This window comes from Entelurus aequoreus, linkage group LG17, assembly GCF_033978785.1.
Source record: "Entelurus aequoreus isolate RoL-2023_Sb linkage group LG17, RoL_Eaeq_v1.1, whole genome shotgun sequence".
Lineage (NCBI taxonomy): Eukaryota > Metazoa > Chordata > Actinopteri > Syngnathiformes > Syngnathidae > Entelurus > Entelurus aequoreus.
The window spans coordinates 49,865,154-49,892,750 of NC_084747.1; the positions used below are offsets into that span (position 1 = coordinate 49,865,154).

At 39.2% G+C, this 27,597-nt stretch overlaps 2 protein-coding genes across 5 annotated transcripts in view; both read left to right on the forward strand.

The window, feature by feature from the left end:
* The window catches only part of LOC133632969 (G-protein coupled receptor-associated protein LMBRD2B-like), a 29,914-nt gene extending 29,339 nt beyond the window's left edge, over positions 1-575 (forward strand). For both annotated transcript variants that reach the window (XM_062025847.1, XM_062025848.1), the window contains exon 18: positions 18-575. The gene's annotated coding sequence lies outside the window, so the exon portion shown is untranslated. The remainder of the gene's footprint in view (positions 1-17) is intronic.
* golm1 (golgi membrane protein 1) lies at positions 28-25,995 on the forward strand. 3 transcript variants are annotated; one of them, XM_062025853.1, is made up of 11 exons: positions 28-117; positions 5,650-5,792; positions 7,956-8,135; positions 8,209-8,263; positions 14,082-14,184; positions 15,837-15,957; positions 16,032-16,176; positions 20,865-21,044; positions 21,108-21,254; positions 22,394-22,492; positions 24,941-25,995. In XM_062025853.1, exons 2-10 carry the CDS (start codon positions 5,664-5,666, stop codon positions 22,489-22,491), a joined length of 1,158 nt encoding a protein of 385 aa, XP_061881837.1. In that variant the 5' UTR covers positions 28-117; positions 5,650-5,663; the 3' UTR covers position 22,492; positions 24,941-25,995. The 3 variants fall into 3 exon arrangements, with proteins under 3 accessions (XP_061881837.1, XP_061881836.1, XP_061881838.1); XM_062025852.1 differs by lacking the exon at positions 28-117 and adding an exon at positions 1,081-1,273; XM_062025854.1 differs by lacking the exon at positions 28-117 and adding an exon at positions 1,114-1,133.
* Positions 25,996-27,597: the final 1,602 nt, after the last annotated feature.

Below are 27,597 nucleotides of genomic sequence, written 5' to 3' on the forward strand. Positions count from 1 at the left end.
CTGTTTTTTATTTGTAGATCCACCAGGAGACACATCGTCGCGAACAACAATCTTTGATGATGTTTTTATACGAAAGGAAAAAAATGGAGATTAAAATACACTACTTTCAAGAGTCGTGTAAGTTGATCAAATAAGTGCCATGAGTATTAGTACTGCCAAGTATTCACACTTGCTTTCTGGGCCAAATGATGACATACATTACTTTAATCTGTGAAACTGCTCTGTCAAATGTGAGTTAGATCCTTAAAATGTCCTTTTTAAATATTATTTATTGTCAGGACTTGAGGTTGTTTCCCTGTGATAACAAGTTGTTGAAATAAATGCAATTTTGACAAGATATAAAAAAAATATTTTGAATGATTGCTGACTTCGGACACTTTTGTGAGCAGGTCCCTTTTGGGTCCTAAGAATAAGAGTGTATAGTCAATCTTAAGCTTGCACAAGTGTTAATAAAATGAATTAAAAATGTTCCTCACAATTAAAAAAAAAAGAATTTTTTTTTGTAAAGGGACCTAAAAATAGAATTCTGTTTTGAAAGTTAACATTTTTATTTATTGCTTATGAAATTCTTATGAGTGGTGGGTCCTAAGAGTAAGAGTGTATAGACAATCTTAACTTTGCACAAGGGCTACAAATGTTTGAAAATTATTTCACATAATAAAAAGTGTGAATGTTGTCCGTCTATCTGTGTTGGCCCTGCGATGAGGTGGTGAGACTTGTCCAGGGTGTACCCCGCCTTCCGGCCGATTGTAGCTGAGATAGGCTCCAGCACCCCCCGCGACCCCAAAAAGGGACAAGCGGTAGAAAATGGATGGATCTTGTAATTTTTGCGTTTCGGTTTGGAATGCATTCAGTGATCGTCGTAAAAAAGAAAATTATCAGTGAGCGGTAATAAATGGATGGATGGATGGTGCAAATTTACAAGTAATTCCAAAAATTCTAACATTTATGTATTAAATAAGACCCTTTAATAAATTCACTAGAATCACTACGTTGATTGGAGGTTTTAAAGTTAATCAATCACCGTAAATTGACTACATTAATCCGGGTTCCTACTGTACCGCAAAGCATTATCTGACGTCCCCGGATGTAGACAGTAAACAAATATGCGACCATTCATGGTCGACTGTCAGGTAAAATCCGAACTATTTTTTTGCGTTATGCGTCCTTTGCCCTCAGTCGGAGCGGCGAAGTGAGATTGTTGGAATTAAAACATCACCGGATCATCTCGGCGACACATTACAGTTCCTGTCTTTTTATTTTATTTTACCGGGTAAGAAGAGTAGCTAACGCTTTAGCAAGCTAATGCTAATCTGAATGGGGAAACTGCATACGTTGCTACTAGCATTGTTAGCATGAAAGGAAGCTAGCATTCGCCTCCTTTTTTCCCCTTTGTGTGTTTACAATGTGAGAAAACATATTCATCAGATTTGGCATTGCATGCACCTAAATGTTCGATAAGGGGATAACATTCATTTGGTCTTTACGGTGTTTCGGTCTGTATATGTGACTGCTGTTTTAGATAAGTCATCATACAGTAACAGTGTGTGTGCACAATCTGTAATTATATTTGAATGACATTGAACAACAATGTTTTTTAAAATGGATTAGAGGCATATTTAACTTATGAGTGGGTTAAAAGCTAGTGAACTTCTCTTGGTTGGTGATTTAAATTTTGACTGGTTGACTTCCTCTTCTGATAACCTTAAAGCTGTATGCAACTCAATAAACTTAACTTAATTAATCACTTCCCCAACTCGACCCAATACTAAAAACTCCTCAAAATCATCTTTACTTGATCTAATTCTAACCAACGTTCCCCATAAGTACACTGGCACTGGGGTGTTTGCCAATGACTTGAGTGACCATTGTACAATTGCAGCTGTAAGAAACTGCAAGCTACCAAAATCAAAACCCACTATTACATGCAAAAGAAATATTAAAAACTTTTGCCTCCCAGCTTTTATATACGATTTAGCTGCCTTTCAGTGGAACAGAGTTGCTTTAATTGATGATATTGAGATAGCGTTGAAATACTTTTATAATGAATTTCAACGTATAGTCAATAAACATGCTCCGTTTCGAAAACTTAGAGTTAAAGGTCGAAATAATCCCTGGTTTTCCTCTGCAATTGGAAACCTTCTCAAAGAGAGAGACGTTGCTTGGGCCAGGGCTCGAAAAACAAAGACAGAGGCTGACTGGCTTAGCTTCCGCCAGCTTAGAAATAAATGTACTTCGCTTGTTAAGAGGGCCAAGTCTGATTTTTACCTGCATGAATGCAAAAAACATATAAATGATCCCAAAAAGTTTTGGCAAACCATAAAAGCTTCTTTAAATCATGTGACAACAAATGACTTTCCAAGTCCTTTAATTACTCAATCTGGTACTTTGTCTGATAAGACAACTATATCAAATTGTTTTAATGAGTATTTTGTTTCTGCCGGATCCTTGTTTGAGTCATTGAATCCTCAATTGTCAAATGTTGGTTTAACTAATGTTAATATACCAAATACACCACAGGCTGTAAATAGACGCAGCACCTGCACTTTTGAGTTCACAACTGTATCAATATCCGAGGTAAACAGTGCACTAAAGAGCCTGGACACAACTAAAGCAGCAGGACCTGACCAAATTGAACCCTTTTTCTTAAAATTGGCTGCTGATTTTGTTGCTGAGCCTCTCTCGCATATTTTTAACCTAAGTCTAACAAGTAAAAGCATTCCAAAAATCTGGAAATCGGCCTTTGTTCTTCCCCTGCTAAAAGGGGGTGAACCCACAAATATAAATAATTACAGACCAATTTCTAAATTATGCATTTTAGCAAAATTGTTTGAGAAGATCATCAGTAACCAGCTAGAGGATTTTTTAGAATCAAACAATATTTTATCTCCATTTCAATCTGGTTTTAGAAAACAGCATAGCACTATTACAGCTGCTCTTAAGGTCTTCAATGATTTAATCGAGGCTGTAGACGGCAAGAAATATTGTGTCGCCCTATTTATTGATTTGTCAAAAGCATTTGACACAGTAGACCACAGTCTGTTAATTCAAGCCCTTCATCACGTTGGATTATCTAAAAATGCAGCTGCTTGGTTCACAGACTATCTCTCCAGCAGAACACAATGTGTACAGGTGGCTGGGACCACCTCTTCATTACTGGACATTACCAAAGGCGTTCCACAAGGCTCAGTGCTGGGGCCCATTTTATTTTCTATCTACATAAATAATCTTTGTAATAATTTGTCAAATGCAATGTACCATTTTTATGCAGACGACACCATTATTTATTGCTGTTCAACCTCCATCACTCAGGCTTTTGAGTTTTTACAAGCTGCTTTTGATGTCATCCAGGCTCGCTTATTTGATCTTAAATTGGTTTTAAATACAGATAAAAGCAAGGTAATGGTTTTCTCTCATTTAAGGGTGCTACTGGAAAATATTCCAAATATTGTAACATCAAATGGAAACCCTATAGAGCAGGTCTTAAATTACAAGTACTTGGGTTTTACTCTTGATCAAGAGCTTTCATTTAAAGCCCATATTAACAACTTGGTCTCTAAGCTTAGGGTAAAGCTTGGTTTCTTTTTTAGAAATAAAAACTGCTTCTCTCTTAAAGTCAGAAAGAAATTGGTGACAGCAACTATCTTGCCTGTAATTGATTATGGAGATGTGCTTTATTTTAGTGCTTCATCTAAATGCCTCCAGTCCTTGGACACTGTTTTTCATTCAGCACTAAGATTTGTTACTGGCTGTCGTAGTCTCACCCACCATTGTCAACTGTATATGAAGTCAGACTTATCTTCATTGAGTGCACGCAGATACACACATTGGCTGACTTTAATTTATAAGGCTCTTTTAGGTTTAATACCTCCATACTTGTGTACTCTGTTACAAAGAAAAAGCAGCTCTTACGCATTACGTTCTAACAATTTGTATGTTTTAACTGTTCCTCATGTACGGACTGAATTTGGCAAAAGAGCTTTTGGCATTGCTGCCCCTATGGCATGAAATGAATTGCAGACGAAACTGAAACTTACAGAACTACTTCCATTTGGAGCCTTCCGTTCTGTCCTGAGGGACAAACAGCGAGAGACGTTTGCACAGTGCCTGTGTTTTTAAAGATGTAAATCTCTGTTGTTTTACAGTTCTCTTATGTATTTTAAAATGTATGTCTTAATGTATTTATTTTGAAACTGCTCTGTGACATGTGCTGTTGACCTCTTGGCCAGGTCACCCTTGTGAAAGAGATCTTGATCTCAATGGGTTTTCTTATCTGGTTAAATAAAGGTTCTAAACTGCTTTGCTTTGAACACTGATTTAGTTTCTCATATTTCCTGCTTAATTGTCCACTATGTTCAAAACTGGTTTTCCTGCCTGCAGTAATGTGATGTAATTACTGGTACTTAGTACTTTTCTTCACATTTCTGCTACCATTTTAAACCTGTGTGTTGTGCTGTTGGCATATGCTGCTTATTTATGTCTGCTCTTGAAAGAAAAAAAAGCTCTTCAAGAAGCACTATTTACACATGCCGCACAATCCAATGCATCTAACTAGAGTCTGTGAACATTGCTCCAAAGTCAGGATTTTTTGTTGATTTAATGTGCATGCAAAAGTAAAAATGGACAAGTGCAAAGGCAGCAATATATGATAAAACAAGACGGCAGCTAAAGAATGACTTCCCTATTCATCCCCCGAAAAACCCGCCAGCTAACTTTTGTCATAATTTTGCCAAGTAAAATTCCGATTATTATTATTATAATATTGCCAAAATTTTAAAGTTTTCTTATAAATATGTGAATTTTGTCGAGTAAAATTAAGACTCTTTTCATAAAAGTGGCAAAATGTTAAGCTTTTCTTGTAAAATTGTGACTGTTATTCAGTAAAATTCCAACTTTTATCATTATATTGCACAAATGTTCAGTTTTTCTTGTAAAATTTTGACTTGCATTGAGTAAAATTACGACCTTTATCATAATAATAGAGGTCTGCATTTTTCGGAAGTCTCAAGAAGGTAAAAATACAAGAATGAGTGTTTGTGTGTCCTTGTATTTCTACCCCTCTTGAGACATCAACAAGGAAAAGTACCGTCCATGTGAGGACCGGTGAACAAGTTAGGACCGAAATCATGGTCCCAATACAGAAAACCATTGCATCTAATAGAGAGCCAAATACCAGAGCAGTGGTTCTTCACCTGGGTTGGATCGAACCCTAGGGGTTCAGTGAGTCGGCCTCAGGGGTTCGGTGGAGCCTCCGCCGCGGAGGTCAAGACACACCCGACTCATCGTGTAAATAAAAACTTCTCCCTATCGGCGTATTACGGATACGGCAACAGCAGAAGTCACACTGATTTTCAGGCGTGTAATTTGCCGTGAGTTGATACACTGTGTTGGTTTTGTTCTTTGAACAAGGTGATGTTCATGCACGGTTCATTTTGTGCACCAGTAAAAAAAAACAAAAAAAAAACATACAACTTTGTCTTGAATTTGAAAAAAAACAAAAAACATTTTGTTTTTTACTAAAGAAGGGTTCTGTGAATGTGCATTTTAAAATGGTGGGGTTCGGTAGCTCCAATAAGGTTAAGAACCACTGATCTAACACAAGGGTGTTTTTTTTTTTAATATTGACCCTATCTGTGGTGTATTATACAGAAGAGTATACAAGAATGGGTGGCCTGGTCAACGGGCGGCGTGGAGGAAGATCTCCGCCTTTAGTGATAGGCGCCCTCATTGCCTGCATCATCGTTCTGGGCTTCAACTACTGGGTGTCCAGCTCCCGCACCTTGGAACTACAGGTAGGTTCCATCCAAGGTGGGATCTTAGTTGCAGTTTTCATAACCAAATGTGTAGGTGTTGTAGGTAGAGATGTCCGATAATGTCTTTTTTGCCGATATCCGATATTTCGATATTGTCCAACTCTTAATAACCAATACCGATATATACTGTCGTGGAATTAGCACAGTATGCCTAATTTTGTTGTGATGCCCCGCTGGATGCATTAAACAATGTAACAAGGTTTTTCAAAAGAAGAGTTAGTGCTGCAAGGGGTTCTGGGTATTTGTTCTGTTGTGTTTATGTTGTGTTACGGTGCGGATGTTCTGAAAATGTGTTTGTCATTCTTGTTTGGTGTGGGTTCACAGTGTGGCGCATATTTGTAACAGTGTTAAAGTTGTTTATACGGCCACCCTCAGTGTGACCTGTATGGCTGTTGACCAAGTATGCCTTGCATTCACTTGTGTGTGTGAAAAGCGGTAGATATTATGTGATTGGGCCGGCACGCAAAGGCAGTGCCTTTAAGGTTTATTGGCGCTCTGTACTTCTCCCTACGTCCGTGTACACAGCGGCGTTTTAAAAAGTCACAAATTTTACTTTTTGAAACCGATACCGATAATTTCCGATATTACATTTTAAAGCATTTATCGGCAGTCCGATATTATTGGACATCCGTAGTTGTAGACCATGGAAAATCACTAATGCTTAAACCGTAGCATGTCTCTGGCATATCCAATTTAATTTAGCATCAAGCAAGCGCATTTTCAAAAGTAAAGCCTTACTGTACTTTTAGGCACATTGTTCTTGATTTTTCGGCATGGAACATTGTAACATTACCTAGAGCAGGGGTGCCCATTACGTTGATCGCGAGCTACCGGTCGATGGCGGAGGATGTGTCAGTCAATCTCCAGGCAGGCATTAAAAAAAATAGACCTAAAAATTAGCGATCATCAATCTTCATTCACCAAGACGTCACTTTATTGACATTCACGGCACTCAAGGTTCTTGTGAGATGACGCTGGCTGCTGCCAGATCATTATTAAGAAAAAATGACCGACAGGAAGGCGAGAAACACTTTTTATTTCAACAGACTCTCGCTGACGTATCTGCTGTCAAAACTCTAAAGACGGACCGCACAGGTTCTGTCTTCACAATAAAAGCCCTGCTTCATCCTGCCTACGTTAACAAAATAAGATTCTCCAAAAGCTAACGCTAGCAAGCTAAGGAGTTTGCCGTCAATGTTTTTTTTTGTAAAGTATAAAAACTAATATGGAAGCTGGACAAACAAGATGCCAACACCAACCATTTCAATATTGTATTGGACAGAAAGGAGGACTTTTTTCCTCCTCCACAATGTAAAATCGAAAATGTGGAAGTTGTCAGCACTACTGTGAATCTTGTCTGATTCCAATCAATGCAAGTCATCAGAATCAGGTAATACACCAACTTATTTTCTTGTCTTCATGAAAGAAATTAATCTATATGCATTAAACATGCTTGTATTTTAATTAAACACATGTTAACAAAAAACGTCTGTTTCACAAATAAATAAATATTTATAATAATAATAATGGATTAGATTTTATATCGCGCTTTTCTATTATTAGATACTCAAAGCGCTCACAGAGAAGTGGGAACCCATCATTCATTCACACCTAGTGAATGAAAATAATCTAAATTATAAATATAGTTGAGGTACATCACCTTGACTTGGTCATTTAAAAAGTAGCTCGCCTGCAGGAAAAGTGAGTCCGCTCATAGTTCTTGACTGCTTTTTTTCTGGTTCAAGATGTGACGTCACGTCTAAACGAAGGTATCGAAATTTGTTAGCATTTGGTTTGGGTACCAGCAGACTTTGGTCGATACGTATAATAGTTGTAATTGTTTGTTTGTTAATGATTGAGCACAGGAAGTGAACCCATGTGTTAGCAGTTGCTATGAAACCAAAAAGAGGTAGTATTTAATAAGCTCTGCTTCTTCCTACTCCTTTGTGAAACTGTATATATGCGATGTACCACATTGTTACTGTCCATAAGCATTCTATATATCTATTAATACATATATTTTTTTTTTTTACATAATTAAAAACAAAAATAGATTTAACATTTTGTAAAAATCAAGGCTTCCCTTCAATAATATTCGTTAAAAAAAATGGCTTATCTCTAATGCAAATGTTTATGTGATAGACTAAGATGTACGAGCTGGAGGGCCAAGTGCGTCGCGGGGCTGCAGAGCGCGGTGCGTCTGAGTTGAAGAAGAACGAGTACCAGGAGGAGATCCAGCGGCAGAAAGATCAGATCAGTCATATCGAAAGTCTCTATAAGAAGCAGCTGGAAGGAGTGCAGAACACCTGCAGCCAGAATATGGTACAATCTCAGTAACAAGTTTTACTCATAACTATTGTATATTTTATTGTTAATATTTGTGTCCGTTTTCTAGGGAATACTGCAGCAAAACATCTCATCCAGCACAAAAACCATACAAGAACTTCAAGGTACCGTAACTCTTTTTTTACCATATATTAGGTTCACAACTGCACTAAATAATAGTTCTTCAGTGTTTGTATTTATCTTTTTAAACAAAAGGTTTTGTTTACTTTTTCAAGTGCATAGTGAACAGTGTTTGGTTAGTTACTGAAAACCAGTAACTAGTTACAGTTACTAGTTACTTTATTTCAAAAGTAACTCAGTTACTAACTCAGTTACTTACACCAAAAAGTAATGCGTTACTGTGAAAAGTAACTATTTAGTTTTATATATATATATATATATATATATATATATATATATATACACACACACACACACCGGTATATATATATATATATATATATATATATATATATATATATATATATATATATATATATATATATATATATATACCGGTGTGTGTGTGTGTGTGTGTGTATATATATATATATATATATATATATATATATATATATATATATATATATATATATATATATATATATATATATATATATATATATATATATATATATACCGGTGTGTGTGTGTGTGTATATATATATATATATATATATATATATATATATATATATATATATATATATATACCGGTGTGTGTGTGTGTGTGTATATATATATATATATATATATATATATATATACTTTTTTTTTTTCTTTTTTTTTTTTAAAGCCCCCTTTAATGCCAATTTAGCCTTCATTTCAGTACTGTTATTGCACTTGAGAATAATACAATCTGTTGATCAACTTGACATGCATTTGCATCACTGACCTCTGCTAAGCAATGTGGTCTACATACAACATACAAGGACAAAGATATGTTTCAAAGGGCCAATTTATTTCAGGCCAGAACAAATTGACACAACTATTTTAAATAGCTGCAACTTAACATACATAAGTAACAAACAGCATAATAACAACATAGCTGTAAACCAAGGAAGGCACACACTACATACACAAAGCCTAACCAGGTGTTTTTTTCTCTCAAGGAATTCTGAAATAAAATCATGTCTGAAGCCCAGAACGCTGTACACATTTCCCCAGTTTTAGTTTAGAGATAAGGAAAGATTGGCCTGGCCCACTAGCATCCCTCTTTATGTTTGTGAACTTTATAGTCTATACATTTAGAGTGATGTGATAATCAAACACTCTAGAAGTCTAGAATGAAAGAGTATATAAGAGAATTGACAGTGTGTGTACCTTCAGCCGCTGTTGCTTAGGAGGTGAAGTGTGTCTCTCTTTCCTAGCTTCGTCGAAGCATGTTGCTTTTGTAGCTGTTTCAGCAGATTTGAATTGCTAGGATAGGATCTTTGATCCAAGACACAACTTACATTTAACTAAAATGTTCTTATGTTTGTGGTCGACAAAAAAAAAGTAATGAGAATATCTCCATGTTAAGAAACTCGGCTTCGGGCTTCGCCATGTCTTGTTAGTAAACACAGACACGCCCCCTCCCACACACACACATACACACACAAAGAGCGCGCCCCTTCTCCGTCGCCTCTTCTGCAGCGCTCCAATAAAACACACTCAAATCTTCTCCGTTTCTAGCCGATACTACATAAAAAAATAACGTAAAATAACGCAGTAACGCATCATGTAGTAACGGTAACTGAGTTATTGAATATAAAATATAACGCGTTAGATTACTATTTACTGCCGAAAGTAACGGGACGCGTTAGTCCCAACACTGATAACGAATCAAATCTAAAGACCTCGATGTCTAGGACTGTAGATTTTGTGTTTTATTAGTCAGTGCTGAATGCATTCATTTTCAATAGCCCACTGCAGTGATTCAACAAATGTATGAACCTAATCCTTATAGCTATAGAGCTTCACAATCAATCAAATTTGAGTCATGATTTTGGCTTCCACAATTAAACGAGGGTGATCCTTGGCGATGTTAATATCACAAAACAGGTTCCGCTGCACATCAAATCAATCACTTTCACAGCCTGCGGTGGCAAACAAAAGCAACAGTGGCTCGTCTTGATACCGTGTCAAGTGGCTCCTGCAGCACGCCGGAGGCCCTTTGTAGTCGCGCAGAGTTACATGATCATGTTGACCTTTTCACATGCCTGTATTAACTAACATTTCCCAGGCTGCTGAGTCCTACTTGCAGGATTAACAGCTGTTAAATAGAGACCGGAGACACTTTTTCTGTCAAGTGCCAACACAGGCGACATGTGCTTCCCATTGGAATCCATGCATGCCCAGAATCTGCGCATGTGTATAAATCCACTGAATGCGGGGATGTAATTGCATATTGAAGGACTCTTTCACTTGATTGAAATCGATACACTAAACGCTATATGTTTCTAAATATATATTTCAGACTACAAACAATCAAATGTATGATGAAGTCAAGCGGGGGTGTACAATAAATGATATGCCGGCAACAAAAAAACAACTATACAAATAATTTATTTTTAAACATGTGGACGTTTATTTAGCCTTTCATTACAAATGATATGACATCATGTTCACGCTACCCCTCTACCTCCGGGACCTCATTACCAAAAGTATATTGCCAATGTGTGGGAAACGCTATGTTTTACCTAACAAAATGAAAACTTGTGATTAATAATCATGATAATAATCTTGATTTCAATATTGATAAAAAATAATCGATATTATCATTTTGGTCATAATTGTGAATACCGTATTTTTTGGACTATAAGTCGCTCCGGAGTATAGGTTGCACCGGCCGAAAATGCATAACAAAGAAGGAAAAAAACATATATAAGTCGCACTGGAGTATAAGTCGCATTTTTGGGGGAAATTTATTTGATAAAACCCAACACCAAGAATAGACATTTGAAAGGCAATTTAAAATCAATAAAGAATAGTGAACAACAGGCTGAATAAGTGTACGTTATATGAGGCATAAATAACCAACTGAGAACGTGCCTGGTATGTTAACGTAACATATTATGGTAAGAGTCATTCAAATAACTATAACATATAGAACATGCTATACGTTTACCAAACAATCTGTCACTCCTAATCGCTAAATCCCATGAAATCTTATACGTCTAGTCTCTTACGTGAATGAGCTAAATAATATTATTTGATATTTTACGGTACTGTGTTAATAATTTCACACATAAGTCGCTCCTGAGTATAAGTCGCACCCCCGGCCAAACTATGAAAAAAACTGTGACTTATAGTCCGAAAAATACGGTAGCTATATGCATTTTTGGCTTGATTTGCTTTTCTCCGTGTGTGGTTTTTGACTAACTCTCCCTTGTCCTTTCTGTGCTGGATGAGGCAATCGAGCCTTATCCCCCAATTGGTCAAAGAAACAGACTTGAGCGCGTGAATAGACTCATTAGTTTTTTTTATTGGCCTCCGGTGAAATTACTGTCACTTCTACCAAGCAACAAAAAAAGCTCACAAACCATGACAAGTCTGACAAAAAGTTAAATTTGTATCATTTTTATAAGGGAATCATTCATGATTCATTGTCACAGGTACAGAACAACAATTTACAGTGATCATCTCTTGTGTGCATACGTGTGTGTGTGTGTTGTATTGTGTGCTAAAAATCAATGCAGGGTGGAACGGGATTAGTTGTCACGCTTATTCATGTGACTTATTCAAGAATTGTTCCGACATTCAATTGAAGCCTTAGGTGTTGGCTTGAAATGTATATCCCTTGTTGTTCTCAAAGTAAACACTGTGACGCATGGCGGGGTTGGCTGTCACAATGTTATTTGAATGGTAAAACATCGTAGAAACAGGCAAAAGGTCGAACTAAATGAGAATGCAATTCAAATTTCACAAGTTGACAAATCCATTACTTAAATGGGCTGTTTGCAACAGTTACACAGATGCCCAGAGGGCGCCAACTTTCCAAAGTATTTTACACAGTATATCCTCGTACATAATGATGTAATTACGGACGTACGTAACACATGCACGCGCATTAGCTTTAGGTGTTCTCAGCTAATAATAGCAATTTGGATAGCTGTCATTGAATGTATCAACTATCATAGCAACAACATGACTGCAAATTGTTTGTTGCTTCTCTTGGACTTACTTTTGCATATATGCACGCGCTCCCTGCGCTTATGTGTTGACAAGACCGGGTGAGTGACCGCCATAAACACCAATCATTTTATTTGGGCCGGTAAGATTTTTTACTAAATAAACTTTGTAATTGTGAAAAATATAGACACTTTTCAAACAAATGTGTTCTGTTAAACCACTAATTGTAACATATTGGTACTTTAACTTTAACTTTAACTTAATAAGTTAGCCGGTGATGTTCTTGTTATTGTTTTTTGCTTTGAAAAACAGACACTTTAATGCATCTTCACACAAAATGAGGAAGGAGCATGGCATGAAGGTAGGGGTGTAACGGTACACAAAAATTTCGGTTCGGTACGTACCTCGGTTTAGAGGTCACGGTTCAGTTCATTTTCGGTACAGTAAGAAAACAACAAAATATAAATTTTTTGGTTATTTATTTACCAAATTTTTAAACAATGGCTTTATCCTTTTAACATTAGGAACACTATAATAATTCTGCCCACGTTAATCCACATTAAAATGCCTCAAATTGTTGCTCAGATGAAATAAAATGACAAAACTTTTCTTGTACATATGAAAAGTGCAACATTAAACAGTTTCAAGTCAACTCATCATGCTTAATTTATTACAGCATTTGGGAAGCCTGTAGTTGATTTTTATTATGTAAATGTTATATTTTTATCAACATGTGATAGCAGGGACCCTGCCATTCAAAACTAGGCTGCTGCATTACTAATGATTAATGTAACTATAGCTGAAAAAATAGTACAATAGCAATAGGAGAGACTATTCATCCCTGAACACCATGGAGTTCATGTAGGCTTAATGATGCAGTTACATTATTATATCAACTATCAGAGACAGAAACTCTTCATTTAACATAATGTCCTTTTTTGCTGCTTCAACACAGCTCAATCAACACAGAAAAAGGTCAAGTGAAATAACAGACAGACAGGGCTTTGCTGTCCATGACACACACACACACATACACACACACACCGCAAAATGAGCTAACGTTACGCTAAAAGCGAATTAGCCTTCACCTCAAGCCAGGACTGCGAGCGAGCTGAGCTGCAGTTTATATTTCTAGAACGTCAACGGGCTCATAGTGAAGTTACTAGTAGTTGACTGGGAGGTGTTTATTATAATTTGGGGAGAGTCCGCTCCCTGATGCTTACCTGCTAAACGCTAAGCACTGACTACATGCACTCTGAATACGCACTGCTGATTGGCTGTTACCGCTCTGAATACGCACTGCTGATTGGCTGTTACCGCTCTGTTTGTAACCAATCAAATGGTTGTGTGGGTGGGACAATGCTGGGTACTGACAGAGACAGGCAGAAGGAAGCGGAGCAGCTTGTTAAGACTTTAGCTTAGCTTAATATGTTCGTGTGGAAATTCGTTCGGTACACCTCCGAACCGAACCGAACCCCCCGTACCGAAACGGTTCAATACAAATACACGTACCGTTACACCCCTACATGAAGGGGAAACACACATTTAGGCCTGTATGTCATGTCATGTGTGTATGAATATAAGCGTATATGTGACAACCAACCCCAACGCGTTTGTGACGACCAACCTCATATGGAACGTCTTGCTGGCGTCAAGGCTAACGAGTCAGCTAGCTAGTCTATACAAGGGTTATTCAACTGGCGGACCACTAACGACACCAGACCGTAGGTGGTTTGGTATGTGGTCGGCGTTCCATTTTTCTTACTTGTTCCTTCAAGATAAAAATGCCACTGGTTTGTTGTCTGACAGTTTTGTAATATGTGTTTGCAGGACAGTTAAATCAGATGAACGACGACGTGGGGAAGCTTCAGAAGGAGCTGCAGGGTTGCCAAGGGAACATCAACACGCTCAACAACAAACTCACTTACGACATGTAAGGAACATCTCCAGCACACAGTCTACTATAGCACAACACAGTTCATTTTATTCTTGTGTTTATTGATTTATTTATTTTTTGCATAACTCAACCTTGTTCCCTGTGCCTGTAGTTTTTTAGGGTGAGATGCAACGCTTCCTACTGAGAGTGGTTTCTAAAATGTGGTTACTTTATGTAGCTTCCAGAAAGGTGCATTACAGATGTGCACCACTGCAAACTACCACCAAAATAACATACATTGTTTAAATCAAGACTTACTTGTTAAAGACTGAATGTTATTAACCATATTGATTAATCTCGTAATACGCATACATTAGAGATGTCCGATAATATCGGACTGCCGATATCATCGGCCGATAAATGCTTTAAAATGTAATATCGGAAATTATCGGTATCGGTTTCAAAAAGTAAAATGTATGACTTTTTAAAACGCCACTGTACGGAGTGGTACACGGACGTAGGGAGAAGTACAGAGCAGTTGCGTCTCCCAGTCATACTTGCCAACCCTCCCGATTTTACCGGGAGACTCCCGAATTTCAGTGCCCCTCCCGAAAATCTCCCAGAGCAACCATTCTCCCGATTTCCACCCAGACAACAATATTGGGGGCGTGCCTTTAAGGCACTGCCATTGCGTGCCGGCCCAATCACATTATATCTTCGGCTTTTCACACACACACATAAGTGAATGCAAGGCATACTTGGTCAACAGCCATACAGGTCACACTGAGGGTGGGTGTATAAACAACTTTAACACTGTTACAAATATGCGGCACACTGTGAACCCACACCAAACAAGAATGACAAACACATTTCGGGAGAACATCCGCACCGTAACACAACAGAACAAATACCCAGAACCCCTTGCAGCACTAACTCTTCCGCGACGCTACAATATACACCCTCCCCCACCCCCCCCCCCACCCCCCACCTCAACCCTGCCCACCTCAACCTCCTAATGCTCTCTCAGGGAGAGCATGTCCCAAATTCCAAGCTGCCGTTTTGAGGCATGTTAAAAAAAATAATGCACTTTGTGACTTAAATAATGAATATGGCAGTGCCATGTTGGCACTTTTTTCCATAACTTGAGTTGAAGTTGTTCTCTTATTTTGGAAAACCTTGCTACATTGTTTAATGCATCCAACGGGGCATTACAACAAAATTAGGCATAATAATGTGTTAATTCCACAACTGTATATATCGGTATCGGTTGATATCGGTATCGGTAATTAAGAGTTGGACAATATCGGATATCGGCAAAAAAGCCATTATCGGACATCTCTAGTTTTAAACTATGATATTGTTCAATTAAGGACACTTATGTTTAGCTTGTGGGATATTGCGTGCTTAGCTGTTGTGCACCTAATAGCCTAGAATGTTTACCTTTTCTAAATGACTTAACTAAAATAGAAGAAAAGACCAAACGTTGTGTGCTTAATTAAGGACATTTAGATGTTAACGGTCGGTCCTGCTTTGCACAAGTAAACACACTGCAGGACTGCTCGTATCAGAGCGTTTATATTGGAGATTTTCGATGCAATCCGATTGAATCTGATAACTATTTTTTTGTTGATGCGGATCACGAAATCCCTAATACATCCATGTATAAATGGCATGCTGGGTAACATGTCCTTACTTGTGTGTCTGTGTAGGACACATTGTAACTCGCAGGTCCTCTCTCAGAGGGAGCTATGTGACGAGAGAGTGGAGGCTGCCAAAATGGAAGTTCAGAAGAAGATGGAGAAGCTGCTCCTCCTCCCTGCTGTCCCACAGGTAACAACGATTGAATCCAAACCTGTCGTTATAGAAGACGCCAAACGGCGGTTTAAGACTGTTAACGTCGACAGGGGAAGGCAGAAAATGGCGGCGTAAAAGAGGAGGCAGTGGCGGTGACGATGAATACAGCGACCAATTCGAGCGACATGCCCAGTCCCTCTGTGACTAAAGGAAATGAACTTCCTTCACTACAGACCAATGAGATCTTCAAGGAAGGTAAAGTACATGGTGTAGAACAGGTGTCAGGTTCAAACACTGATGACATCTATTAATCAGACAAGAAGCATGGAATCATGCAGAGACAGAGTTAAATTTAGCTCATGAGGAGAACGCATGGAGTTGCACACTTAGTCACAGTCTCGCTCTAAGGTTCAGCTCCTGCGTCCCTCTATTTATTCAGGAATTCCACAGTCAACAACACTAAGGCCGCCTCTAAAAGGAGTGGTCACATATATTATGCAAAGCAGGTCCAGGACGCACAATACGTGACGGAATGTGCTGGGGGCCTTGTGATTTCGCCTTGTCCCCGCTTCGTCTGCGTGTTGTCATCTTATCTTCGTTGAGGTCCTTGAAGTCTCTGCTTCGTCTGCGTGCTGTCATCTTATCTTCGTTGAGGTCCTTGAAGTCTCTGCTTCGTCTGCGTGCTGTCATCTTATCTTCGTTGTGGTCGTTGAAGTCCTTGGCTGTTAGCGGGTTAAAACAAAGATAACATCTGTGGCTGAGGCCACCCCTCAGACAAGAAGTTTGGTCCTTGCATAGATTAGAAAAGTCTAACTTGAGCACAATAGCTAATAACTAAAGCAATGGACTTCAAGCATACTAAAGTTATTGTGATAATATATACATAATTATTCTAACAACAGGGGTCCCCAAACTTTTTGACTCGGGGGGACCGCAACCGGTTAAAATTTTTTGCATATATATATATATATGTTCAGAGCGCGATGATGTCACTTTATCAATGGGAAAATGCATTTTTAGACGATATGATTTGCCTGAGCAGTTAGGAGACATAAGGTCTATTCAGGTGTACTGGAGAGGAGGCTACGCCGGATAGTCGAACCTCGGATTCAGGAGGAACAGTGTGGTTTTCGTCCTGGTCGTGGAACTGTGGACTAGCTCTATACTCACGGCAGGGTCCTTGAGGGTGCATTGGAGTTTGCCCAACCAGTCTACATGTGCTTTGTGGACTTGGAGAAGGCATTCGACCGTGTACCCCGGGAAGTCCTGTGGGGAGTGTTCAGAGAGTATGGGGTAACGGACTGTCTGATTGTGGCGGTCCGCTCTCTGTATGATCAGTGTCAGAGCTTGGTCCGCATTGCCGGCAGTAAGTCGGACCCGTTTCCAGTGAGGGTTGGACTCCGCGTAGGCTGCCCTTTGTCACCGATTCTGTTCATAACTTTTATGGACAGAATTTCTAGGCGCAGTCAAGGTGTTGAGGGTATCTGGTTTGGTGGCTGCAGGATTAGGTCTCTGCCTTTTGCAGATGATGTGGTCCTGATGGCTCCATCTGGCCAAGATCTTCAGCTCTCACTGGATCGGTTCGCAGCCTAGTGTGAAGCGACTGGGATGGGAATCAGCACCTCCAATTCCGAGTCCATGGTTCTCGCCCGGAAAAGGGTGGAGTGCCATCTCCGTGTTGGGGAGGAGACCCTGCCCCAAGTGGAGGAGTTCAAGTACGTCTGAGTCTTGTTCACGAGTGAGGGAAGAGTGGATCGTGAGGTCGACAGTGCGGCGTCTTCAGTAATGCGGACGCTGTATCGATCCGTTGTGCTGAAGAAGGAGCGGAGCCGGAAGGCAAAGCTCTCAATTTACCGGTCGATCTACGTTCCCATCCTCACCTATGGTCATGAGCTTTGGGTTATGACCGAAAGGACAAGATCACGGGTACAAGCGGCCAACATGAGTTTCCTCCGCCGGGTGGTGGGGCTCTCCCTTAGAGATAGGGTGAGAAGCTCTGTCATCCGGGGGGAGCTCAAAGTAAAGCTGCTGCTCCTCCACATCGAGAGGAGCCAGATGAGGTGGTTCGGGCATCTGGTCGGGATGCCACCCGAATACCTCCCTAGGGAGGTGTTTCGGGCATGTCCGACCGGTAGGAGGCCACGGGGAAGACCCAGGACACATTGGGAAGACTATGTCTCCCGGCTGGCCTGGGAACGCCTGGGGATCCCCCGGGAAGAGCTGGACGAAGTGGCTGGGGAGAAGGAAGTCTGGGCTTCCCTGCTTAGGCTGCTGCCCCCGCGACCCGACCTCGGATAAGCGGAAGAAAATGGATTGATGGTTAGGAGACACCGAGAGTAACAAGCGGTACAAAAAGGATTAGAAAGGACAGATTAAAAAAATAAAAATACAACTTTTTTTATTTTTATTTATATATTTTTTTTTTTAACTTGGGACTTCCCGCGGGCCTGATTTTGGACGCTGGCGGGCCGTATCCGGTTTGGGGTAGTTTGGGGACCCTTGGTGTAGAACATTATAAATACTCACAAATGATGGTTCTCTGCCGACCAATCAACTGACAGCAAAGTGTCTACCTCCATGAAATAGGCTGATTGGCGCACCCTTAAAAAGCCCGAAAAATGCTGATTGAACACTTCTCGCAGGCATAACACACATTTTAAATTCAATTTTAAACATTAAGAGATAATTTCAGCATACAATTTACAGTAACATTTGTCAACAGATCTTCCTGTTGAGGAGTAGATTTGGGAGACACCGCCCTCTGCTGTATTCATAGCAGCAGCACTTTTTTTTTACCCTGCTGCAGATAGCGCCATCAAACCACTTTTTATTTTAAAGTTACCATAAACAAATTAAAGCTCTTATGGAGTAATTTGGAACTCGACCTTGTGTTAATTGTCATCAAAATTAACGTAGAGTTGTGTTAATTTCTATATCGTACATGACATCATATGAATTATTCTGTTTTCATGTATGGACAAATAACTCAAGTCAAACACACCTGAGGTCACATAGTTTGGATTTGGACCACATTTTCATGCAAAAACATGCCTCTAAAGTCAGAGAGACTTCAGTTAGGTGAGCATAGAATGTTTCATTTCTACTACCGTTAACTTCTTTTTGCACTTGTGACGACTGAGAATGTTAGGAAATATGACGCAACATATTTTTTTTGCATTACTCTTGTGATATTTTAATGTTTTTGTTATTAACAAAGGCTAACTTCTTTTTACACTTGTATGACACATTTCCTATACAGTTAACACCGGTTTTATGATGGCCACAGCTTGACCTGAGAACACATTATTTCTATTATTTCTTATGGCACAATATCATAGGTGTATTCGAGTACATTCACAAGTACTGTAATGCTTGGTGTGGAGAAAATAACCTAACGTTGCGTTCCATTTACCTCAGAAGTTGGAAGTTGAAGCTGCACTGCAAAAAGTCAGTGTTCAAAAACAAGAAAAAAAAATACAAAAATGAGGGGTATTTTATTTGAACTAAGCAAAATTATCTGCCAATAGAACAAGAAAATTTGGCTTGTGAAGACTTTCCAAAAGTAAAATTAGCTAACTTCAATGAACCCAAAAATACCTTAAAATAAGTATATTCTCACTAATAACAAGTGCACTTTTCTTGGTAGAAAAAAAGAGACCTTTTTGCTCAATATGTTGAAAAATATTCTTAAATTTACTAAATGCTAGTGCCATTATCTTGACATAATGATATGCGCTCGGCATTACATTTCTTGAAACCTGCAAACTTATACTAAAAACTAATTTATTGTTCTTAATGGAAAGGCAACAAGGTAACCGCTTGTTACTCTCGGGGTCTCCTAGCCGCTCAGGCAAATCATATGGTCTAAAAATGCATTTTTCCATCAATAACATGACATCATCGCGCCAAGTGCGTGCTCTTTCAGTCAATTAGTGCGCATATATACAGCCCGGCCCCCGGCCAAAATGTTTTAAATTGTAATTTTGAAGAATTTATCTGAACGTGCATGAACTATTTCTGTTCAAAATTGTTAGAAATGTTACATGTTAAATGTTTAAATATTAACTGTCAGTTTACTGTACTGTGCCAACTGTACTACTATATGAGTACGTATTTTCTACTGTTTCATTGAAAATAAAACAGCAAAGTCATTTTGGCCGTCATCCGTTTTAATTATGAGACACAATTGTGTCAGTCTTGATTTTTTTTTTTCATGCTTGAAGTAAGAAATTATTACTTTCAAAAAGTATTTTTATACTTGTGAGTGTTGATAACACAGCTTTGCAACAGTTGATATTCTAGTTTCAAGCATGTTTTACTCAATATAGGTCATCAAATCTCAGCAACAAGCTGTAATATCTTACTGAGATCATTTATGACCAAAACAAGCAAAGCACTCTTAACATAAAATCTGCTTAGAGAGAAGAATTATCTTATCAGACAGAAAATAAGCAAATATCACCCTTATTTGAGATATTTAATCTTACTTGGATTTCAGTTTTTGCAGTGTGGGAATGACGTCACAGCCAAATTACGAGGTCGGACATCAGGATGGCCACATCCACGAAAGTTATTTTTGCGCTTGCCTTGTCAAAATGTAAACAAATATGCACTTTTTCTAAAACCTTCAAACATGGTGGATGAAGAGGAAACCAAGACGCTATTGCCAGTGATGTACTGTAGAACCTATAAAACACATGAAATAAATGTAGTTCACACTACAGTAACATTACCATATATATAAACGTCCAACAATACATCATAAATGGCTGATTTAGTGCGACAAAAACTAATCAGATGTGCTAATAACGGATTTCACCAGTTGGAAATTCCACCTCGGGGTGCGTTCAAATTGAAACTTCCGACAAGGAACTCTGAATTTCTGACTTCACAGTACAGATGGAACACACATTAAGAGTTTTACTTGGCTTGTTTCCTCTCAGACAATGTATTGGACCTGCCCCCTGCTAAGGACATCCCCCTGTCGGACACCACAAAAGACGCCACGGCCGTCAAGCAGCACCCGCCAGCAGAGGGAGCCCTGGTGACGGAGAAGGGTCAGACAAGTAAAGCGCTGGCCAAGAATCAGACTGAGGTGGAGGTGATCGACGCCCACACAGAAGGTAGACATTAGCAAACATCTTCGCTGAAACCTTCCTTGTGACGAGCCCAGTACTGTCTTCTAGAAGCAGACCCGGGAATGGAAGGCATGCTGATCGGCCCGGGGAAAGAGGACGCCGTCGGTCATAGAGGGGACGAGACAGAGGATTACGACCAGGCTGGCGGCGTGGATTTGGAGAAACGAGAGCAGCCCATACGGGATAAAGCTATAGGTGCAGTATGACGCAATAGTGCTGAAGCCCTAACTCTCTGAAACGGACAAAGTTTTGATGTTGAATTTTGAAAAATGCATCTGTGTATTCAAATTAAAAATAAGTGTAATTTTTTTCAGGTTGAATATAATTATAACTCACTTTGGTAACTATTTTGATTAAATTGTTCATTTCATTACATAATAATATTTGATTTTTTTTGTCATGTTCAAATCCAATTGTTTTTTACAGTTTAAATGTTTTTTTTCTCACTTTCAGACCTTTCGTCTTCAGATTCAAATCTGGTTTATAGGATAGGATAGGATAGGTCTTTATTGTCATTGCACAAGTACAACAAGTTTTCAGCACAAACCCGTTCGAGATTAGACAAACAAACAGTGTACAGGATTACAGAACAGGAACGCTGATGGGGGAAAAGGTAAAACGCTGGGGAAGAATGAATAAAAAAAATACAATGTAGACTGGGCTCCTAAGGGGGCCCAGTCTGGAGTGGGAAAAAACCTCCATAGCAAAGCACATATACATATTACAACTTACATCTCGAGATATCTAGCAACAGAAGGAAGGGAGTGCGGGGTCACGGTGGCAGGCCGCAGCTCTCAGGCGCTGAACATTATTTTTCAGACTTTTGGCCCCGAATTTTGCATGCCATCACCTGAGAGGGGAATGGCATCATAACCGACAGCTTAGCAATAAGCATAGGGGGCGTGTCCCCAAAGTTTTTTGCCATCCATGAACGTAACGTGATGCTATTTATTTCTTAGGTATTGTTTATAAAACCAAAACACACAAACAGAAGGAATACGGAATAAAACATGTTTCTCAATGGGAATGTTATGTGACTTGAAGTCTACTATTTTTCCTCATTAATTGGTCTTGTCTCATTTGACCTCATTTAAGTTATCAGTATTAGCCTGTTAAATTAAATCTGCATGCTGAGCATCTCTTCACCCATTCTTTATTCTATTTTTCTCGTATTTGCGCCATGTACTGCCACTCGTTTTCACGCACAGTCTCCTCGCTCGTATGCTGTTCAAGCTGACTCGAGTGTCTGTGATATTTTTTGAGAGACAGCGTCCTCTGGTGGTGAGACATAAGGAGTGTGACAACTAACCTGTATCTCTCCTCCTGTCTTCCAGACAAGGTGATGGAGGAGGAGCTGGCTGATTATAACGGCGATGACGACAACGAGGGCGAGTTTGAGGCTGACAAAGAAGCTGAACTTGCTCAAGTCTAAGGTCAACATTTAGATATTTTTATTGCAGTTCTCTTTATTTGTGAGCCTACTTCGACTGAGCAGCCGTAAAACACTAGAGTGGAACCTCTACGGTGCAAAACATACAATTTTCACCATTGTAAATAATAAGAGAAATGATCTGTACCAGGGTCAAACTGTGGCCATCCTAAAAAATGTATTAACTGTACATGCAATTGTCTAACACAGGGGTGTCCAAACTATGGCCCGCCAATGGCTTTAATTTGGCCCGCGAGACGTGATGAGTATAATAAGGAATCTGGCCCGTGGGGTATATTCAAATTTATGCTTAAATATCTGGCAATCATAATGCTGCAACATTGCCGCATTCTTGCGGACAACGTGAGTAATCCAGTTCAATCACCATGAATTGTGGTTTAATGTGAACAAACCACAGCATTCACTTTTGTGACCCAATCCAGACAACCTTCCCTAATCATGGTGCAACAAAAAATGCAACCGACACAAAAAGTCAACACACATGGTCACACAACACAACCTGCTCTCTGAACTTTGTAAATATTATTAAAAAACGTCCACCCACCATTAAAAATGTGATATCATACCCATTTAAAATAATTACAAAGCATAACTGGAAAAATACAAAACACTCATGTTTGGAGCATATTATCTGCTTGATATGTCAGATTTATTACAAAACTTTAAGGCGGTCGTCACAGAAGTAAACAAGGTAGGACTCAAACTTTCACATACTTTTAATATCCTCTTATATTAATCATACACCCATTCTATTAATATATTATGTGCACATATATACCAGTATGTATAGGCTATCTATATAGATATACCGTATTTTTCTGACTATAAGTCGCAGTTTTTTTCATAGTTTGGCCTGGGGTGCGACTTATACTCAGGAGCGACTTATGTGTGAAATTATTAACACATTACCGTCAAATATCAAATAATATTATTTAGCTCATTCACGTAAGAGACTAGACGTATAAGATTTCATGGGATTTAGCGATTAGGAGTGACAGATTGTTTGGTAAACGTATAGCATGTTCTATATGTTATAGTTATTTGAATGACTCTTACCATAATATGTTACGTTAACATACCAGACACGTTCTCAGTTGGTTATTTATGCCTCATATAAGGTACACTTATTCAGCCTGTTGTTCACTATTCTTTATTTATTTTAAATTTTGAATGTCTATTCTTGGTGTTGGATTTTATCAAATAAATTTCCCCAAAAAATGCGACTTATACTCTAATGCAGGGGTCGGCAACCCAAAATATTGAAAGAGCCATATTGGACCAAAAATACAAAAAAGTTATCTGTCTGGAGCCGCAAAAAATTTAAAGACTTATATAAGTGTTATAATGAAGGCAACACATGATAAAAGTGTCTATATTAGCTATATTAGCCTACTATCAAAATGACTATGTGTCGCTGGCTGACGCAAATTTTCGTTGACAGAAATGTTGAAATTTAATATTTATTCTGCACATTTTTACAACATTGGAAAACATTAGTAAAACTTCTCAGAGGGTGAAATAACTCCTGGAAATGACTGTCTTAGACTGGCCAAAGGTATAGATGTGTGTGTCCAAGTTAAAGGAAACGGCAGGCTGTCTTCTTCTAATGGAAGCTGGGTAACATTTGCTGTGGTCTGGAACAACATGGCCCACTAACAACTATCAGAAATGCAGCCAATATTACATACAGATAATGTGTCATGAAACATGGAAAAATAAACTATATACACAAGGAAATTACATTAGCTCAAATATACCTACAAACGAGGCATAATGATGCAATATATACATAAAGCTAGCCTAAACAACATGTTAGCATCGATTAGCTTGCAGTCATGCAGTGACCAAATATGCCTGATTAGCACTCTGTAACGAGTCAATAACATCAACAAAGCTCACCTTTGTGCCTTCACGTACAGTATAAAACGTTTGGTGGACAAAATGAGACAAAGAAGGAGTGGCATAAAACATGTCTTTCTGTGGCAGCGTCGAAGAAAGTTATACATGTAAACAAACTGTTGTCACAGTCGACACAACGGTGAGTTCAAGGGCCGCTTAAATTAGTAGGACAAAACGGCGCTCGCCAAATACTCTCATCAGTGGAGCATAAACACAAACATATTAAACAGTGGGGTTTCTAACAATTAGGAAGGTTTGTGTCGTGTTTGTCTTTCTACAGAAACCATATTACAACAAAAAATATATTTTTCACTCCCATTTTTTTACCATTTCCATACATTTTTGAAAAAGCTCCATGGAGCCACCAGGGCACCGCTCAAGAGCCTCGGGTTGCTGACCTTTGTTTCAGTGCGACTTATATATGTTTTTTTCCTTCTTTATTATGCATTTTCGGCCGGTGCGACTTATACTCCGGAGCGACTTATAGTCCGAAAAATACGGTATTTATCTGATTTTTTTTCTATCCCTGCAGAGCTTCTCGTGAAGAAAAACATTTAAGGAAGTGCCGCCTGTTTTGACTCTCCAATGAAGAATCACAGGGAAATGACACATTTTCTTCTTTTTTTATTTTATTTTTTAAAGTCCTGTCACATGATTTAGCTGCTGGAACTGAGAGATGGATATGCACTCCTCTTTTCTTTTTTTTAACACATGTGATTCATTTCATGCTGGGAACATTGGAGCTTTCCAATTATGGCGATACAAGCAAGTACTGTGTAGTATCATTTACTGTAGTGCTGTACATACCTAAGGCTGCTTGCATGATGCTGGGAACACATAACACAACATGTCTGCTGGTGGTCTTGATTGTCCACACCACTCATTTGTGGTTTTAGAATGTTTCTCTCATACGTGCACTCACTAGGTAGGCATTATTGCAACGGTGTTACTGTCGCTCCATCTTTACTTGGGTAACAGAAGATCGTAGACAATGCATTTTTAAAGACAATGTGTGCCAGGAGCCAATCAGATGAACTGGAACTAAAAGAATGCCTTGTTTTGTCCTCTTTTGCACCAGGTTCTTCTTATAAGCTCCACCTCCTTGTGAATCTTAGAACAGATATTGACCTGCTGAACAAAAAAAAAAGGCTTTATTGAAATCAAAAAATAAAAAGTGGTGTCAGAAAAATTGTATGTAAATTATCAACAACATTTCCGTTCTCTGAGTTCCCAGTGAACAGACGAAAGCTGTCTTTGTTGCACCAAGCCAAAGGCTTGTAAAATTCCGCTGCGTACGACGGGAGGAGACGGGAGGGGTTATCTATTTTGATCCGAGACCTGCCCAAGCTCGAACCAGGACCAGTCCTAGCCCGAGGCATCTTTTTCAATTTGCGTTAATGTGACCGAAAACAATGGCTGTTTACATACCCCCCATTCCTTTAGAAACAGCTGTTGTTATGTAAACAGGGAAAGTCCAAATAAAAAGAGGTGGCGTACAATCTTCCGCCAGAGCGTGCTGGAGACTGTACAAGAGTACAGCCCAGACGTTTCTCCTCAAGTTGAGCCGAATTTAATTCTGTCTCTGTTTAATTCCTTGCTTCTTGTCTCATTTAATAGATGCCATCAGTGTTTGAACCTGACCAGTGGTGTTGATCAACCTGCTGAAATATGTTTGCCACATGTTTTAAGTGGATATAAAGACAAAATAGGTTGACAACACTATTTTGCATTTTTCCACATTTAGCTGTGTTATTGCAATTTCCTTGACTTTGTGTCTTATTTTCCATCCATCCATTTTCTACAGCTTGTCCCTTTCGGGGTCACGGGGGCAGGGAATGCTGCAGCCTATCTCAGCTGCATTCGGGCGGTAGGCGGGCTACACCCTGGACAAGTCGAAGTTTTTAATAGTTACGTTGTGCAAGGTGGCTGCTGTCATTAAGTACTTGCAAAAAGATGTATACAATTAAAGCTGCTGGCAGTGTTAAGAAAAAAGTTAAAGTAAAGTGAAATCACCCTCTGCATTTGACCCATCCCCTTGTTACACCCCACAGGAGGTGAGGGGAGCAGTGAGCAGCAGCGGGGGCCACGCTCAGGGAATCATTTTGGTGATTTAACCCCCAATTCCAACCCTTGATGCTGAGTGCCAAGCAGGGAGGTAATGGCTCCCATTTGTATAGTCTTTGGTATGACTCGGCTGGGGTTTGAACTCACAACCTACCGATCTCAGGGCGGACACCCTTCCCGACGCCCCGACCCACTACCAAACATTTACGACCGGTATATTTTTCCACCACAAGGGAGCGATATTGGTGTCGATATCAATGTCTAGTCATGATCAGACTCCAACCTTATAGTGTAATATTAGTTTGGAAGGATATCCGATCATCTAAACCAGTGGTCCCCAACATCCGGGTCGAGGACCGGTACCGGTCCGTGGATCGACCACACAAGAAGTAAAAAAAAAGGAATTTTTAAAAAATTGAAAAATTTTTTTTTTTTTTAATTAAATCAACATAAAAAACACAAGATACACTTACAATTAGTGCACCAACCCAAAAAACCTCCCTCCCCCATTTACACTCATTCACACAAAAGGGTTGTTTCTTTCTGTTATTAATATTCTGGTTCCTACATTATATTCAATATATATCAATACAGTCTGCAGGGATACAGTCCGTAAGCACACATGATTGTATTTTTTTATGACAAAAAAATTTAAAAAACCCGCCCCCTCTCCCGCCCAGCGGTCGGTGGGACTAATTTTCAAGCGTTGACCGGTCCGCAGTTACAAAAAGGTTGGGGACCACTGATCCAAACCACAGGTGTCAAACTCAGATCTGGCCCGCGACATCATTTCATCTGGCCCGCAAACACCTGGAAATGATACGTGTCATTAAAGTACCGTATTTTCCGCACTATAAGGCGCACCTAAAAACCTCCAATTTTCTCAAAAGCTGACAGTGCGCCTTATAATCCGGTGCGCCTTATATATGGACCAATATTGAGCCACAACAGGTCTCGCAACTACGGGATGCATAACGTAACCCCAGCCTCTACTGTAGCGTCTATTCTATGCGCCTTATAATGCGGTGCGCCTTATATATGAACAAAGTTTTAAAATAGGCCATTCAATGAAGGTGCGCCTTATAATCCGTTGCGCCTTATATATGAATAAAGTTTAAAATAGGC